At 36.3% G+C, this 15064-nt stretch overlaps 1 protein-coding gene across 1 annotated transcript; it reads left to right on the plus strand.

Moving 5' to 3' along the window:
- Positions 1-16: 16 nt before the first annotated feature.
- On the plus strand, positions 17-13493 carry LOC128243342 (alanine aminotransferase 1-like). Its single transcript, XM_052961053.1, has 13 exons — positions 17-329; positions 2278-2367; positions 2704-2815; positions 2963-3093; positions 3791-3907; positions 4690-4819; positions 5009-5088; positions 5690-5823; positions 6293-6401; positions 6710-6775; positions 7184-7339; positions 8793-8905; positions 11501-13493. The coding sequence occupies exons 1-13, from the start codon at positions 141-143 to the stop codon at positions 11589-11591; spliced, it is 1518 nt and encodes a 505-aa protein (XP_052817013.1). The 5' UTR covers positions 17-140; the 3' UTR covers positions 11592-13493.
- Positions 13494-15064: the final 1571 nt, after the last annotated feature.

Here is a 15064-nt window from a genome sequence, read left to right on the forward strand (position 1 = left end):
CTATCTGTGAATAAAACATATAATGCTCATCAGAAAAGTGAAATATCTTAGAAACCGGTCTATGTTTACAATTGTGCCAAAACTTTATCTGGATTAAACTGGTCAGCACTTTGAAGATAATTCGAAGTCACAGCGTTGTCATGCATTCCTTGAAAATGTATCGTGCAACGGGGGGAATATGCAAACTGCAGCGTGTTTTCGGAGCGGCACAATGTCGGACAAAGGTTCTGTCAGTGGAAAACATGAACCCTCATGTGAAGAAGATGGAGTATGCTGTGAGGGGTCCCATTGTCATCAGGGCTGGAGAAATTGAAGAAGAGTTGAGACAGGTGAGCCTGTAGTTAAATAGCTAATGAAAAAAATGTTCTATATATTTTTTGCAAATATTTAATTATTGTTTACTTAACATATGTTTGTACACTAATGCAATTACTTTGTGCCCTGACTGATAATTGAAACCCTGAATTTTACTACTGCTTGCAGAAGAACTTGGCATTTCAAATGTAAGATGGATTGAAAGATTGTTGCTTTTAGTCCACCATAATCTGTCAAGTGCATTACAAATCTAGTACAATATCTACAGCCTGTTGATTCACTCCCATATATCATAAAAAACTTGCAGTAACCATTAGCAAATTTGCATATATAGATGTATATATTAGTATTAAAAAATAAGGGTTTTAATTCTGATGATATACTTTGAACTCAATGAAGCATCCTCATGAACTGTTTAAAAAAGAGGCAGGCTCATACCCTTGCAAAACATCCATACAGTTTGCATTGGTTTCACCTCAACTTTCAGATTAAAATAGTTTAAGCCCGGAATTATAGATATTCTGGTTTTCCCAAGCTAATCCTCCAGTACAAACAAAATTATAACATTTTAATGTACAAACGTTACTTCAGAAGCAATAGAGTCATTAGTTAGTCTAAAATAATAGACGTGTTATACGGGATTCTTCCAATCCCTAACGTCTAAACGGGAATGTGCAAAAAACGGGGGTGTTTTAAAAATATTGAAATTGTTTTAAGTGAAGTATTTTATGGTTGAAATTGATCATAAATAGTTATATTCATATTTTACCATGTAAGTGAAATGTTATTTTGCACAAAACAAGCATTTAGTGCATTAAAACAAGTTGTTTACCTTTCCAATAAAACGAAAGCTGACTGACACAGACAACAATTATGCGAAGGGGAACAACTCGATACAATCGTAATAGCTCGGCCTCCTCCGACAAAGCTTCGAGATAGACCTCGTTATACAATCGTAACAACTCGGCCATGGCCGAAATGTTCCGAGCGATTTAAAACTGTGCCCTAAAGCCTTGCAGGTGCCCTTCATGTATATACCGTTATGTTTTGACAGAATGAAATGAAAAAAAGCCGTCAAACTCATAATTATAAGTTGGATATTTATTTTTTTGTGTACGGAACTAATATAAAATAACATTATCTGGTAATATTTCTTGTTTTTATGATATTTTATAGACGCTATATGCTTTAACCCGGAATCCTGATCGGAACAACTACCCACTTTTGATACTAAACAATTTGTACGTGAAGGATTTGCCATATCAAAAATCTAAAAAAAATCCGTCAACGTACAATTATTTGGACTAAGTCATTAGTCTGGTACATGAATTTCAATAGCTCGAAATTCACCTTTTAGGCTTTTATTTGTACCAGCAAAACCCAGTTATGTAAATTCCGGGCCATATATATTATGCTCACACGAATGGCAGGATGGCAACCCTCTTTCAAGTTACTTAAAGTTGGATTCCACTTGAGGGGTGTGGTACAAATTCATTGCAAAATGCCATTGTGGTTGTGGTTTAAATAACTGATTGATATTTTTTTTTTCAAAAAGGGGTTAATAGCTCCTTTGGCTTTCTAAGTTAGAAAACAAGTCAAATTTAATTATCATTGTCAATATCAGAATGGGCAGCAACTATGTGCAAAAAAAATAATTTGGCCATAATTGATTTTATTTTCAAGCTATTTACATGGAATTTTAAACACGAGTAACCAGTGACAATACACACTACGTAACAAGGCCTCTTATTTTGATTATTGTTGAGTTATGTCCCTTGCACAGTCCAGGGTCCATTACCAACCAAATGCAAAAGCTTAGACAATATTCATAAGCATATAAATTTAAAAAAAATAAATAAGCATCACCAATTTTGTACTCAGTACATGATTGATCTCAATAACAACCTACATGTAGGTAAGGTTGAGAGGTAAACACCATCTGTAATGACTGACTTTTTTCAGGGTGTTAAAAAGCCATTTACCGAAGTGATTCGTGCAAATATTGGTGACTGTCATGCTGTTGGTCAGGAGCCTATTACATTTCTAAGACAGGTAGAATTGTGTCTTTTTATAAATCCAAAGTGAAGAGTTTATTACAGAAAACTCTCTAATTGAATAACTGAATTATTTTACTTGTAGTACATGATGACTCATATAATAATTAAGACCAAACAACTAATTTTTATAATAAAATTCTATATATCTTATATATAAAATTGCTTGAACATAATTATATATTCTAGTAATATCAGCAAAAGACCCAATAATATAATTTTATTGATAAATTATACATGTATTTGTCCTCATGTTTTCATGTATGATAATGGATGAAATAAAAGATGTTTGTGTTCTATTGTATTGATAAATACATGTACATATATACTTCAGGTAGTTGCCATATGTACCGATCCAGACAGACTACTAAATGATCCAAATTATCCCAGTGATGCAAAAGAAAGAGCTCAAAGAATCCTTAACAGCTGTTCCGGACAGAGTATTGGTATGTCAAACAGATGTTTGCTCTAAAAAAAAGATTCTGATTAAAACCTTTAAAACGCTCAGCATTTTTTTATTTAAACCTTATCATAAAAGTAATCCTAAATTATGGGTTTTGGTGAACAAATGTTCATGTTGCTCTTATACGCAGGTTCATACAGTGACAGTTCTGGCGTTCGTGTGATCAGGGAGGACATTGCCCGCTATATCACAGAGAGGGACGGGCACCCTGCTGACCCAGTCGACATCTTCCTGAGCACTGGAGCTAGTGACAGCATCAAGGTACATTTCTAGATGAAATGTTTGCATTAAATTTTCTCATCTGTGAACGTTTCGTTAAACATTTTTGGAAAATAATAATTATAAATTGTTTACTTTATTGTTGGGATGCAAAACCTTTTTTTTGATGATTGTTTATTTCTACAGATATATTTTAATTTTTTATTATATGGCAGAAAAGGTCATTTCAGTCACTTTTGGTGTAGCTTTATTATGTTAACCATTGTTAGCACACAATTAGCATGTTTTAATTCTATTCAAAGGGAAATGCTTATGGCACCTTTTTTATTATAAAATGAAATGTGGCAAATAATGAAGAGAGTTAAAACCAATATACTGACAGCTGGAGACCTTCAGCAAATGCTGATATTTTCTCAAATATCTTTTTTGAATATATAGGTCATTGTGGCCTAGTGGGTAAGGAGTCTTATAACAGGCTTAATTCGCAACCCACATTTTTTTTATATCTAATTCTATTATTCTTTTCTGCAATTTTGATACTGTTGATAAAAATAATGATGAAATAAGTGTTTTCAGATGCATTACCGGGAAAATAAATTTTTGGTCAAAAGCATGAGTGTGTCCCTTTAAGATTTATTGAAAAATGTACCTGTAAACTTTACCTGATAGTAAACGTAAAAATTAAGGGTATTTACTCTCTCTATACATATATCTGTATTAATATCTATGTACATTTAAGACAATCATGAAGCTGTTGATGACAGCCAAGGATGGGAAAGACCGAGCTGGCATCATGATCCCCATACCCCAATATCCACTCTACACAGCCACCATAGCAGAGTACAACGCTTACCCTGTAAGTAACCACTCTACACAGCCACCATAGCAGAGTACAACGCTTACCCTGTAAGTAACCACTCTTCACAGCCATGATAGCCGAGTAACATGCTTACCCTGTAAGTAACCACTCTACACAGCCACCATAGCAGAGTACAACGCTTACCCTGTAAGTACCCACTCTTCACAGCCACGATAGCCGAGTAACATGCTTACCCTGTAAGTAACCACTCTACACAGCCACCAAAGCAGAGTACAACGCTTACCCTGTAAGTAACCAGTCTACACAGCCACCATAGCTGATTACAATGCTTACCCTGTAAGTACCCTCTCTAAACAGCCACCATAGCAGAGAATAATGCTTACCCTGTAAGTACCCACTCTAAACAGCCACCATAGCAGAGAACAACGCTTACCCTGTAAGTAACCACTCTACACAGCCACCATAGCTGATTACAATGCTTACCCTGTAAGACCCATTCTACACAGCCACGGTAGCCGAGTACAACGCTTACCCTGTAAGTAACCACTCTACACAGCCACCATAGCAGAGTACAACGCATGCCCTGTAAGTACCCACTCTACACAGCCACCATACAATCTATAATAGATAGCTTATTCATGTTAATTTAAATATTTGTCTGTCTTTGAGTGTAAAATGGGCTTATTTAGAGCAACCAAGCTGTGTTTTAAAGTCAAAGAACTACTTTGTATTGCAATGCTTCCTCTTATTTATATTAATATTGTATGTTTACATTCAACAGAGACTCTCTTAACAGTTGTTTAATTCATGTATTTCAGATTGGCTACTATTTGGATGAGTCTAACACGTGGGCATGCAACATCCCAGAGTTGAAGCGTGCCATCAAGGAGGCCAGATCCGAGTGTAAGCCCAGGGCCATCGTGATCATTAACCCTGGGAACCCTACAGGTAACCATGGCAATATAACAATTTCAGGGCATTATTACTTCTATTTATTTTGATGAACCAATCAAGTTGGGAATTTTGCATGCATGGAAGTACATGACATTCATGTTCCATAAATATGGCATTGTTTTTATTGACGGACATGTTTGTCTCTGTTTACTCTGTACATGATAAATGTTTGTTCCTTGACAGGCCAGGTGTTGTCCAGACAGAATATAGAAGAGGTCATTAAGTTTGCTAAGGAAGAAAACCTTTTCCTAATGGCTGATGAGGTAAATATAAGTCTTTGTGCATTTAAGATGTATCAATATGGGAATTAATGCTAAGTAATGTATGTTTCGATGTCTTTAAAAGATATTTTGTTGCATTGCTTTAGTAATGCTTATACAATTTTGAAATGGCTTTCTCAAAAGAATGTTTGATTTGTATGTTGCAAAAATTTTTTTTAAGTAAAATCAACCCTCCTGCAGGATATTCTGTAATGTTTGAAAGTAGAGTTCGGAAAATGAAAATTAGTGTGTTTAAGACAGTGTGTTAACTGACATCATTTGTGTTATTTCTTTACATGCATTGTTTTAAACCTTTAGTATTTTAGTCTACAATAATATTTACAGTTAATTAATGAGTCCTGTTTTAAGGCACTGCTCTTTGATGCCTTGTGGTCTATCTAAGTCTGTATTCCCACCTGACCCTTGTGATGTCAAAGTTTTATGACTATGTTCAAATCATATGTTATAATGTTGCTTAGCTTTTAACTTAATTCAAGCAAATATTCTTGGAGAAGGGTCAAGAATTCAGCACAATTTAATTACATGTAGCTTCATTCAGTGTCTGTGTATACATATTATAGCTAATGTACAATATTGCTTCTAGGTATACCAACACAATGTCTACGCAGAGGGCTCTGCTTTCCACTCATTCAAGAAGGTGCTGATGGAGATGGGCCCAGAATACAACACCATGGAGCTGGCTTCCTTCATGTCCACATCAAAAGGATACATGGGGGAGTATGTAAAAAAATATTCTATTTTTATTAGTTAATACTTATTTACCTTACAATGTGTAGCTTGATTGTGATGACAGATATAGACGTATATAAATCACATAATATTCTGTTTTCTTTGGTTACTTTTCCGTTCTGGTTTACATTTTGAGAAAACCATAAGAAAGCGTTACCCTAGTTGCGCTGGAACCCTCAATCTCTTGCGTCTTAGGTGGACACATATATCACTAGACCAATCTTATTTTGTCTTGAACCCTAGACCTTTTACGTAATACATAAACACATATACAACTAGACTGCTCTCACTGGTGAGGCTTGAAACCTTGACCGATACAACTAGACTGCTGTCGCCCTGGTTAAGCTTAACCCTTAACCTTTTGGGTTGAAGGATGGCACCTTTACCACTAGACTAGTCTCACACTGGTGGGGCATGAAGTATAAGTCTAATTACCATATGTATTGTTGTACAACAGATGTGGGTTCCGAGGTGGCTATTGTGAGGTGATCAACCTTGACCCCGCTGTGAAGGTCATGCAGCTGAAATCCATTTCTGCCAAGCTATGTTCATCCGTGAGCGGTCAGGTATGGGTCATCTTAGGGTCATTATAACCCAACTCTTGTCTTTGGCCTCTCTCATCTGTATCTATGATTTAGAATAACAGTTATAAAATTGCAATGGTTCAAGCAACATCCTTTAAATGGGTGTTGTTCCAGGAGTATATTATTTTTGATGCAAACAAAATTCACGAAGAATTTCTCTTTAGACTGGGCCTTGCCTATATAACTAAAGACTCTTATCCTCAACAGTGGTGTATGTGCCTCTTATAGTTAGGATAAATCTCATCCAAGCCAATCATTTCTATCATTTTCCTGTGTCGTTGTTACTACAGGCAGTGATGGATGTTGTTGTCAATCCCCCTAGGCCAGGAGAACCTTCCTATGATCTCTTCATTAAGGTAAGAAGCATAATATTGAAGTTGATCAGTCATAAAGAAAATAATATTCAGGTATATTCAATATTTCTAAATTGACAAGAGTTATTGTACTTTCTTGGCATTGCTGTTTCTATTATGGTAATATGTAACTGTATTTTGAGAATACAGGAGACATTCGTTCACTGTAAGATTAGGTTACTTTTTTCTTGAGACTACAATATATTAGAAAAAATTCACGATACCGGTAGCTGTGTTGAATTTTAAAACCCTTTCAATGCAAAGGAAGTAAATAAAATCAATAATCGAATGTTTGAACAAAAACCGAGTTTTAATGATTTGTTATCACTTCCTTTTTATGAAATTCAAGTGAATATAAAATGCACTAACCACATGTATCATTTATTTATCCTATTATGTATCAACTTTCAGGAGAAGGACTTTGTTTTAGGGCAGTTAAAGAAAAAGGCCGAGATGGTAACTAAAACATTCAACTCTATAGACGGAATATCGTGTAACGTCGTTCAAGGGGCGATGTACGCGTTTCCCAACATCAAACTTCCTCAGAAGGCCATACAGGCTGCACAGGTAGTTGCGCTTTACTTATTTCCAAAGTGTTCATGGTTTGTATTTTAGTAAAAGATGACATGAAGTAAAATCTTAATTACTAAGAATGGGCAGAGTGAGCGGAGTCAATGAGCCCTTCTTAAACATGAAGATGTTTCAGGTCATCTAACTGACTTACAATACATTCTCATCAGCTGACACATTGTGAACACAAAATCTGATGCAGAGACGGATGAGTGGCAGTAAGTTGACCTTTAAACACCCGTGACAGTTGGAATTCCTAATGATTGACCCTAGTACTTAATTATTGCCTATCTGCGATTTCATTGGCTGAAAATGTAGATTATATTCAAAGTATGCTTTGAATCCATTAACTACAAACACTCTTGCTAAACTGAATGTAAAGTAAAACTAGAATTCCATTAATAAGATTTGTCACCTGTCTTGATCGCCCATCATTGTCAAAACCAATTGTATTCCAATTGTAATGTTAAAAGAGTCACTTTGACGTACTGACTTCAAAAGCAATAGGGATCACCTACTGTCCATATTAAATGAAAATTCCAACAAAGTTTGAGGTGTAGGATTAAGTGTTCTGGATATATTAAGTGGAAACTGTTCTTAGTTTCTAATGGTTTCGAATGGTCGAAATAGTATGATAGCCTTGGTGTCAGTGTTTGCATTGTCCATTTTAATTCCCTTGGCCATAACTCTAAAAACCCTTCAACATATCAAATTAAATTGTGTACAAATCCTGTCAGAGATAATATAAACAGTGTTAGCAAATCCCATAACACTGGCTTTGATAATTGTAAAGTTATATGTTTTATTTTACCAAAAAACAACAACAAAACATTGCGCATTTGCTCACTAGCACATTTGTTTCAAGTATAAAAGGTCCTTCATTTTGGAGTGTATGCCCAGCAGGTTCCTAGTTCATATAAAAACTTGTAATAAATGCAATGTTTCATCTATAAGCATTCAGTGCAGTTTCTAGGAAGTTTATTCAAATTAAATCTTGTTCAAGTATTGCAATTAAATAAAAAAAAATACTTAAAATATATCCATTGACTACTGACAGTAGGCAGTCAGGCAAACGTGCAAAAACTCAGAATGTCTTATACTGAGTTAATGATCTGAAACAAATATTCAAGAAGGGTAAACTACTGACTATGACTAGTGTGCATACACAATCTGAGGATGCTACAACTAGTCCTGGGTTTGAAGCCATTTTTCAAGGTCACCACAACCTTAACCTTTGACTTTCTTACTTTAAAATCAAATACAACATAAGAGGCTGACGTTGATTCAGACAATGCTGGATTTAGCATGGTTTTGAAAATATAAATGAAATCATTTGGCTTACAAAGACTTACTTCAAACATGCAAGGACAACTACACACATGTATTATATTGTAAGAAAGAATTTGAATCATTAGATTAGTTTCTTAACGCATTGACTTTATTCCCCCAGGCTGCAGGCATGAAGCCAGATGCTTTCTACTGCTTCCAACTGCTTGAGGAGGCTGGTATCTGTGTTGTGCCAGGATCTGGCTTCGGACAGGTGGAAGGCACATTCCATTTCAGGTATATGTACAAGTTTTATCACATGCTCCATCCTGTCAAGTATATAAAGCAGGTTGTGTGAAACTGCCTAGAACTGATTGTTGACATCATGATGTAATTCCATATTGGTACTTGAAAATAGTTAGTTATCAGTGGCCTGACAGACTTCCGTTTGATGGAGAGACAAAGAAAAAGGACTTCTGGAAAATGAAAAAGATATTTAATGTAATGCCATCACTCAATCATAGAATAATAAAGGTCAGGCCAAATCGAACAAACAGTATAATGCTGAACATTGTGTTGTTCTTTTCAGTATCTTATAAAACCGTAAATCATATTATGGGAATATTATTATTTTGGGAATATATCCAGGATTGAGACATGATAAAGAATTATGCCTTCGAAGTTGACAAATCAAATACAAAAATAGGAGTCAAACAGCACAATTTGTATCAAAGTCTATAAATATAGCAATGACCTAGTCAAGAACTAAACTTGATGAATTGTTATAGCCTTGGCATTTATCCATAGTTATTTGTGCTGTTGCCATGCCTAATTTAAAACATTGGGCCATAACTCAAAATCACTTAATAGCAGCCATAAAACTAGCATGTACCTTAACTCTAGCCTAAATATTATGCCATGTGTTTGCATTCATTGCTGCCAAGTGTTGGCATTCATAACTTTCAAGAATTGGCATTCATAACTGCGAAGTGTTGACATTCATAGCTGCCAAGTGTTGGCATTCATAACTGCCAAGTGTTGACATTCATAGATGCGAAGTGTTGACATTCATAGCTGCGAAGTGTTGACATTCATAGCTGCGAAGTGTTGACATTCATAGCTGCGAAGTGTTGGCATTCATAACTGCGAAGTGTTGCCAAGTGTCATAGCTGCCAAGTCTTGGCAGTCATAGCTGCCAAATGTTGGCATTCATAGCTGCCAAGTGTTGGCAAGTGCTGGCATTCATAGCTGCCAAGTGTCGGCAGTCATAGCTGCCAAGTGCTGGCATTCTTAGCCGCCAAGTGTTGGCATTCATAGCTGCCAAGTGTTGGCATTCTTAGCCGCCAAGTGTCGGCAGTCATAGCTGCCAAGTGTTGGCATTCTTAGCCGCCAAGTGTTGGCAGTCATAGCTGCCAAGTGTCGGCATTCATAGCTGCCAAGTGTCGGCATTCATAGCTGCCAAGTGTCGGCATTCATAGCTGCCAAGTGTCCGCATTCATAGCTGCCAAGTGTCCGCATTCATAGCTGCCAAGTGTTGGCAGTCATAGCTGCCAAGTGCTGGCATTCATAGCTGCCAAGTGTCGGCAGTCATAGCTGCCAAGTGCTGGCATTCTTAGCCGCCAAGTGTCGGCAGTCATAGCTGCCAAGTGGTGGCATTCTTAGCGGCCAAGTGTCGGCAGTCATAGCTGCCAAGTGTTGGCATTCTTAGCCGCCAAGTGTCGGCAGTCATAGCTGCCAAGTGTCGGCATTCATAGCCGCCAAGTGTCGGCATTCATAGCTGCCAAGTGTTGGCATTCATAGCTGCCAAGTAACCCGCATTCATAGCTGCCAAGTGCCAGCATTCATAGCTGCCAAGTGTCAGCAGTCATAGCTGCCAAGTGCCGGCATTCTTAGCCGCCAAGTGTCGGCATTCATAGCTGCCAAGTGTTGGCATTCTTAGCTGCCAAGTGTTGGCAGTCATAGCTGCCAAGTGTTGGCATTCATAGCTGCCAAGTGTCGGCATTCTTAGCCGCCAAGTGTTGGCATTCATAGCTGCCAAGTGTTGGCATTCTTAGCCGCCAAGTGTCGGCAGTCATAGCTGCCAAGTGTTGGCATTCTTAGCCGCCAAGTGTCGACAGTCATAGCTGCCAAGTGTCGGCATTCATAGCTGCCAAGTGTCGGCATTCATAGCTGCCAAGTGTCGGCATTCATAGCTGCCAAGTGTCCGCATTCATAGCTGCCAAGTGTCCGCATTCATAGCTGCCAAGCGTCGGCAGTCATAGCTGCCAAGTGCTGGCATTCTTAGCCGCCAAGTGTCGGCAGTCATAGCTGCCAAGTGGTGGCATTCTTAGCGGCAAAGTGTCGGCAGTCATAGCTGCCAAGTGTTGGCATTCTTAGCCGCCAAGTGTCGGCAGTCATAGCTGCCAAGTGTCGGCATTCATAGCCGCCAAGTGTCGGCATTCATAGCTGCCAAGTGTTGGCATTCATAGCTGCCAAGTAACCTGCATTCATAGCTGCCAAGTGCCGGCATTCATAGCTGCCAAGTGTCGGCAGTCATAGCTGCCAAGTGCCGGCATTCTTAGCCGCCAAGTGTCGGCATTCATAGCTGCCAAGTGTTGGCATTCTTAGCTGCCAAGTGTTGGCAGTCATAGTTGCCAAGTGTTGGCATTCATAGCTGCCAAGTGTCGGCAGTCATAGCTGCCAAGTGTCGGCATTCATAGCTGCCAAGTGTCGGCATTCATAGCTGCCAAGTGTCGGCAGTCATAGCTGCCAAGTGTTGGCATTCATAGCTGCCAAGTGTTGGCATTCATAGCTGTACTTTTGTTAAGAGACATTCTATGTATATACTTTAAAGGTAAGATCTGAAGTTGTATAAGTTTATTTTTAAAACAGAAATTACTTTTTTGTTTTCAGGACAACTATTCTACCTCCGTTGGACAAGTTGACGGGAATGATGGAGAAATTTAAAGTGTTCCATGAAAACTTCATTAACAAGTACAAGTAGAGAGTTGACCTTGAAATGGATAGGAGTATTAAATAGCGCTTTTTGAGACTTATACATGTTTATTGAATAAATGTTATATAATATTCACCAGGTGTTTTCCATGTACAAGCTGCCAAATGTGTTATATTATTATGATCTATGGTCATCTTGTACCGTATTGGAAAGAACTTTGCAATAAGTACCAAGAGGATAAATTACAACGATACTCACTTATACGCATGCTTCTTATTGAACGCTATCCTTGACTACATGGTACATAGGAGTTACTATACCTACTACACTGGAGAATGAAATCATACTCATAACTCACACTTATACTAGTGAATATTGTAAATAACTTGGGCAGTGGTCGCAGTGACTGTTATATCCATGTTTTTGACTCGTTTTACATATTATATTTGACATATTATACTATATAACATCACTTTTACTTAAGAAGATCCCATGTCTTTTGAACGACCTTTATAACCCAAGTTTACAACAAAGTCTAGTCTTTTGTGTATGTGTGAAGTAAGTATTTTTAGAAATCAATGTTACTGGGAGCAGGGCATGATATTGAAGGGCAGGAGGACTACAAATGCAACATCTTATTTAATACAACATATTATTGAAGTCAACAGAAAAGTGCTAATGTTATATTTATGTTATAAAAGTGCTATCGTAAAACATTTCTTGAAAGCATTTGGTTATTTGCACGGTGTTTGAGAATGATAAAACACCTCATTGTTAACAATAACCGGGGATATAACTAACGTTAATGTTTCACATGGTGATGAACAATTTTTATTGAATTTATTATAAAAATATATTTTTGACAACCACATAAAGTTGCACTTGATAAGAGCTCTGTGTTTAAAGCCACTAAGAAATGAATGTTAAATTGGATTTTGGTAGTTCTTTTTTTGTATGGAATATTAAGTATATTTTAATGAGAGTCTCCTTATGTGTTCCATATTAAAATGTGAACATGATTCTTTCTTACTTTTATTAAAAAAAGAGACTTTTTATTTGCTATTTTTCATCTTATATTGTATGATTGTTGTGTTGAAGAATCTTGTTATAATATTCATGGATGGTTGATGTCACCTGTGATTTTAAGTACTTTTTGAGCTTGTCTATTTTTAAAAGAAAATAGTTCACAAAACCTTGGTGTCATTGGGGATGTGGTCATTCAAAACATTGAACCTTTCCAAATATCCGCATGGAAACCCAGTTAGCAACTTTTTTATGACAATTAGCATATTTGTGTTTATCAAGGCCAATGACTCTTGGTTCAATAATTGTCGAGCTACACACTTTTACTACATTAGAAAAACTGTCTGGCGTTGGCCTCCACTTCTTATGCATTTTGTTATCATGTATTTGCTTATACTTGATCAAGTGTAGTTTGTTTAAAGCTTAATTATTTCACACCAAAACTTATGTCCCAAACAGACTACAAGTAATTCTTTTCTTTCTGAACTGGCATTAACTCTTTGGTGCTGAATATAATGCGTGTTTTTCGTGACATATTATGTATAAAAGATCTAGTTATTGTCTTGCCAATAAATATAAGTCGCTTTAAAAAAAAGAGATTTTGAGACATCAAGAATCTCTGTATGGATGTTAAGATACCTGTATGGATGTTAAGATACCTTTACTATGTAGGAGGTGCAAATATCTGCTAAAAGCTGTCTTTATGATGGTGGATCTGATTTTTGTTTTTGAAATCTTTAGGGTTTTGGCTTTTTTGCAAAACCCCTCCACTGTTACTAAGGTTATGCTGCACTGAACGCCATATTTTGCTACACCAAATTTATGTATAACTTTGTAATTTAAATATATTGTTTTACTCAGTACATGTCATGAATAAACTACAGATGTTTTGTTGAATGCAGTGTGATTTATAAAAAATATGTGATACATGAGAGTTTGTTATTAGTAGTAATTCTTGCAAACCATTTCTTGAAATGGTTAACTACCATCAACAGTTTTACATCAATGTTTTACACATCTGTTTAAAATTTGCCATGGCCCTAATGTTACTTCAGTTCACATTTGCAAGCAAAGACAATTTAAACGAGCACCATTTCAACACCCGGTTGAACCTGTTCCCTCTCATTGCGAAACATTGGATTAGAAATGCCTTAGATACAATTGGGACAAACGGTGAATTTGATAAAAGAATGACCAAATTTTTTTCTAGGTGAAGACGCCAATTCAGTCCAAGCTTGGCAATTCAAGGGTCATCACTCTGTTATCACTGAAATGCTCATCAGAAATAATATGCTATTTTGATTGACATTACATTGTATAACCAAGTTTAGTAAGTTTGGAATAAGAACCGCTTATGAAAAAACGCTAAATTTGTGTTTACCCTGAATTCCAATATTCTTACCTATAATATAAAATTACTTACTGTACCGGGATATATTCAGAGTAAAGAGAAAAGATAGTGTATTACAACTTTGACCTGATTGATTCACCAGTGATTTTCCATTTGTACATGTACCAGTTGACATAATTTTTTCAGGGTTATTTATTATTCGGCCTGTATGACTGTTGGACACCATATGTTTGAATGTCATCTCAAAATATTTGTTTTAACATTTGCATACATATTTCTAACATTTCAGAAAATATCACATCTGCTCAATCCAAAATTTACATGCTCAAACATCCTTTAGTATCAATATAAAAATGTTCCACCATACGTTCATGCCAATATTTATGTGTTGAAACATCAGCTTGTGCCGATTATAAAAAATGAAATGTTCAAACATCTGCTCCTGCCAATATTATTTGTTCAAACACCCCCTTCGTGCTAATAAATAAAAGTTCAAACATCTGGTGGCGCAAATGTTTAAATGTTAAAATATTTGTTGTTGTCAACTTTTAAATGTTTAATCATCTGCTTGTACCTATATTTAAATGTCAAAACATCCACTCGTAACAAATATGTAAATGTTCAATCAACTTTCGTGCCAATATTTAAGAGTTTAAATATCCCTTTGTGCCAATATTTTAATGTTAAAACGTAACTTTGTGCCAATATTTAAATGTTTAAACATCCCTTCGTGCAAATATTTAAATGTTCAAACATGCCTTCGTGCCAATACTTTAATGTTCAAACATCTCTTTGTGCCAATATTTTAATGTTGAAACATCCCTTCCTGCCAATATTTGAATATTCAAATATCCCTTCGTGCCAATATTTAAATGTTCAAATATACTTTCGTGCCAATATTTAAATGTTCAAACATTCCTTCATGCCAATATTTTAATGTTCAAACATGCCTTTGTGCCAATATTTAAATGTTCAAACATACTTTCGTGCCAATATTTAAATGTTCAAACATCCCTTCGTGCCAATATTTTAATATTCGAACATCCCTTCGTGCCAATACGTTACTGTTCAAACATCTCTTCGTGCCAATATTTTAATGTTCAAACATCACTTCGTGTCAATATTTTAATGTTCAAACGTCACTTCG

This window comes from Mya arenaria, chromosome 8 (assembly GCF_026914265.1).
Source record: "Mya arenaria isolate MELC-2E11 chromosome 8, ASM2691426v1".
NCBI lineage: Eukaryota > Metazoa > Mollusca > Bivalvia > Myida > Myidae > Mya > Mya arenaria.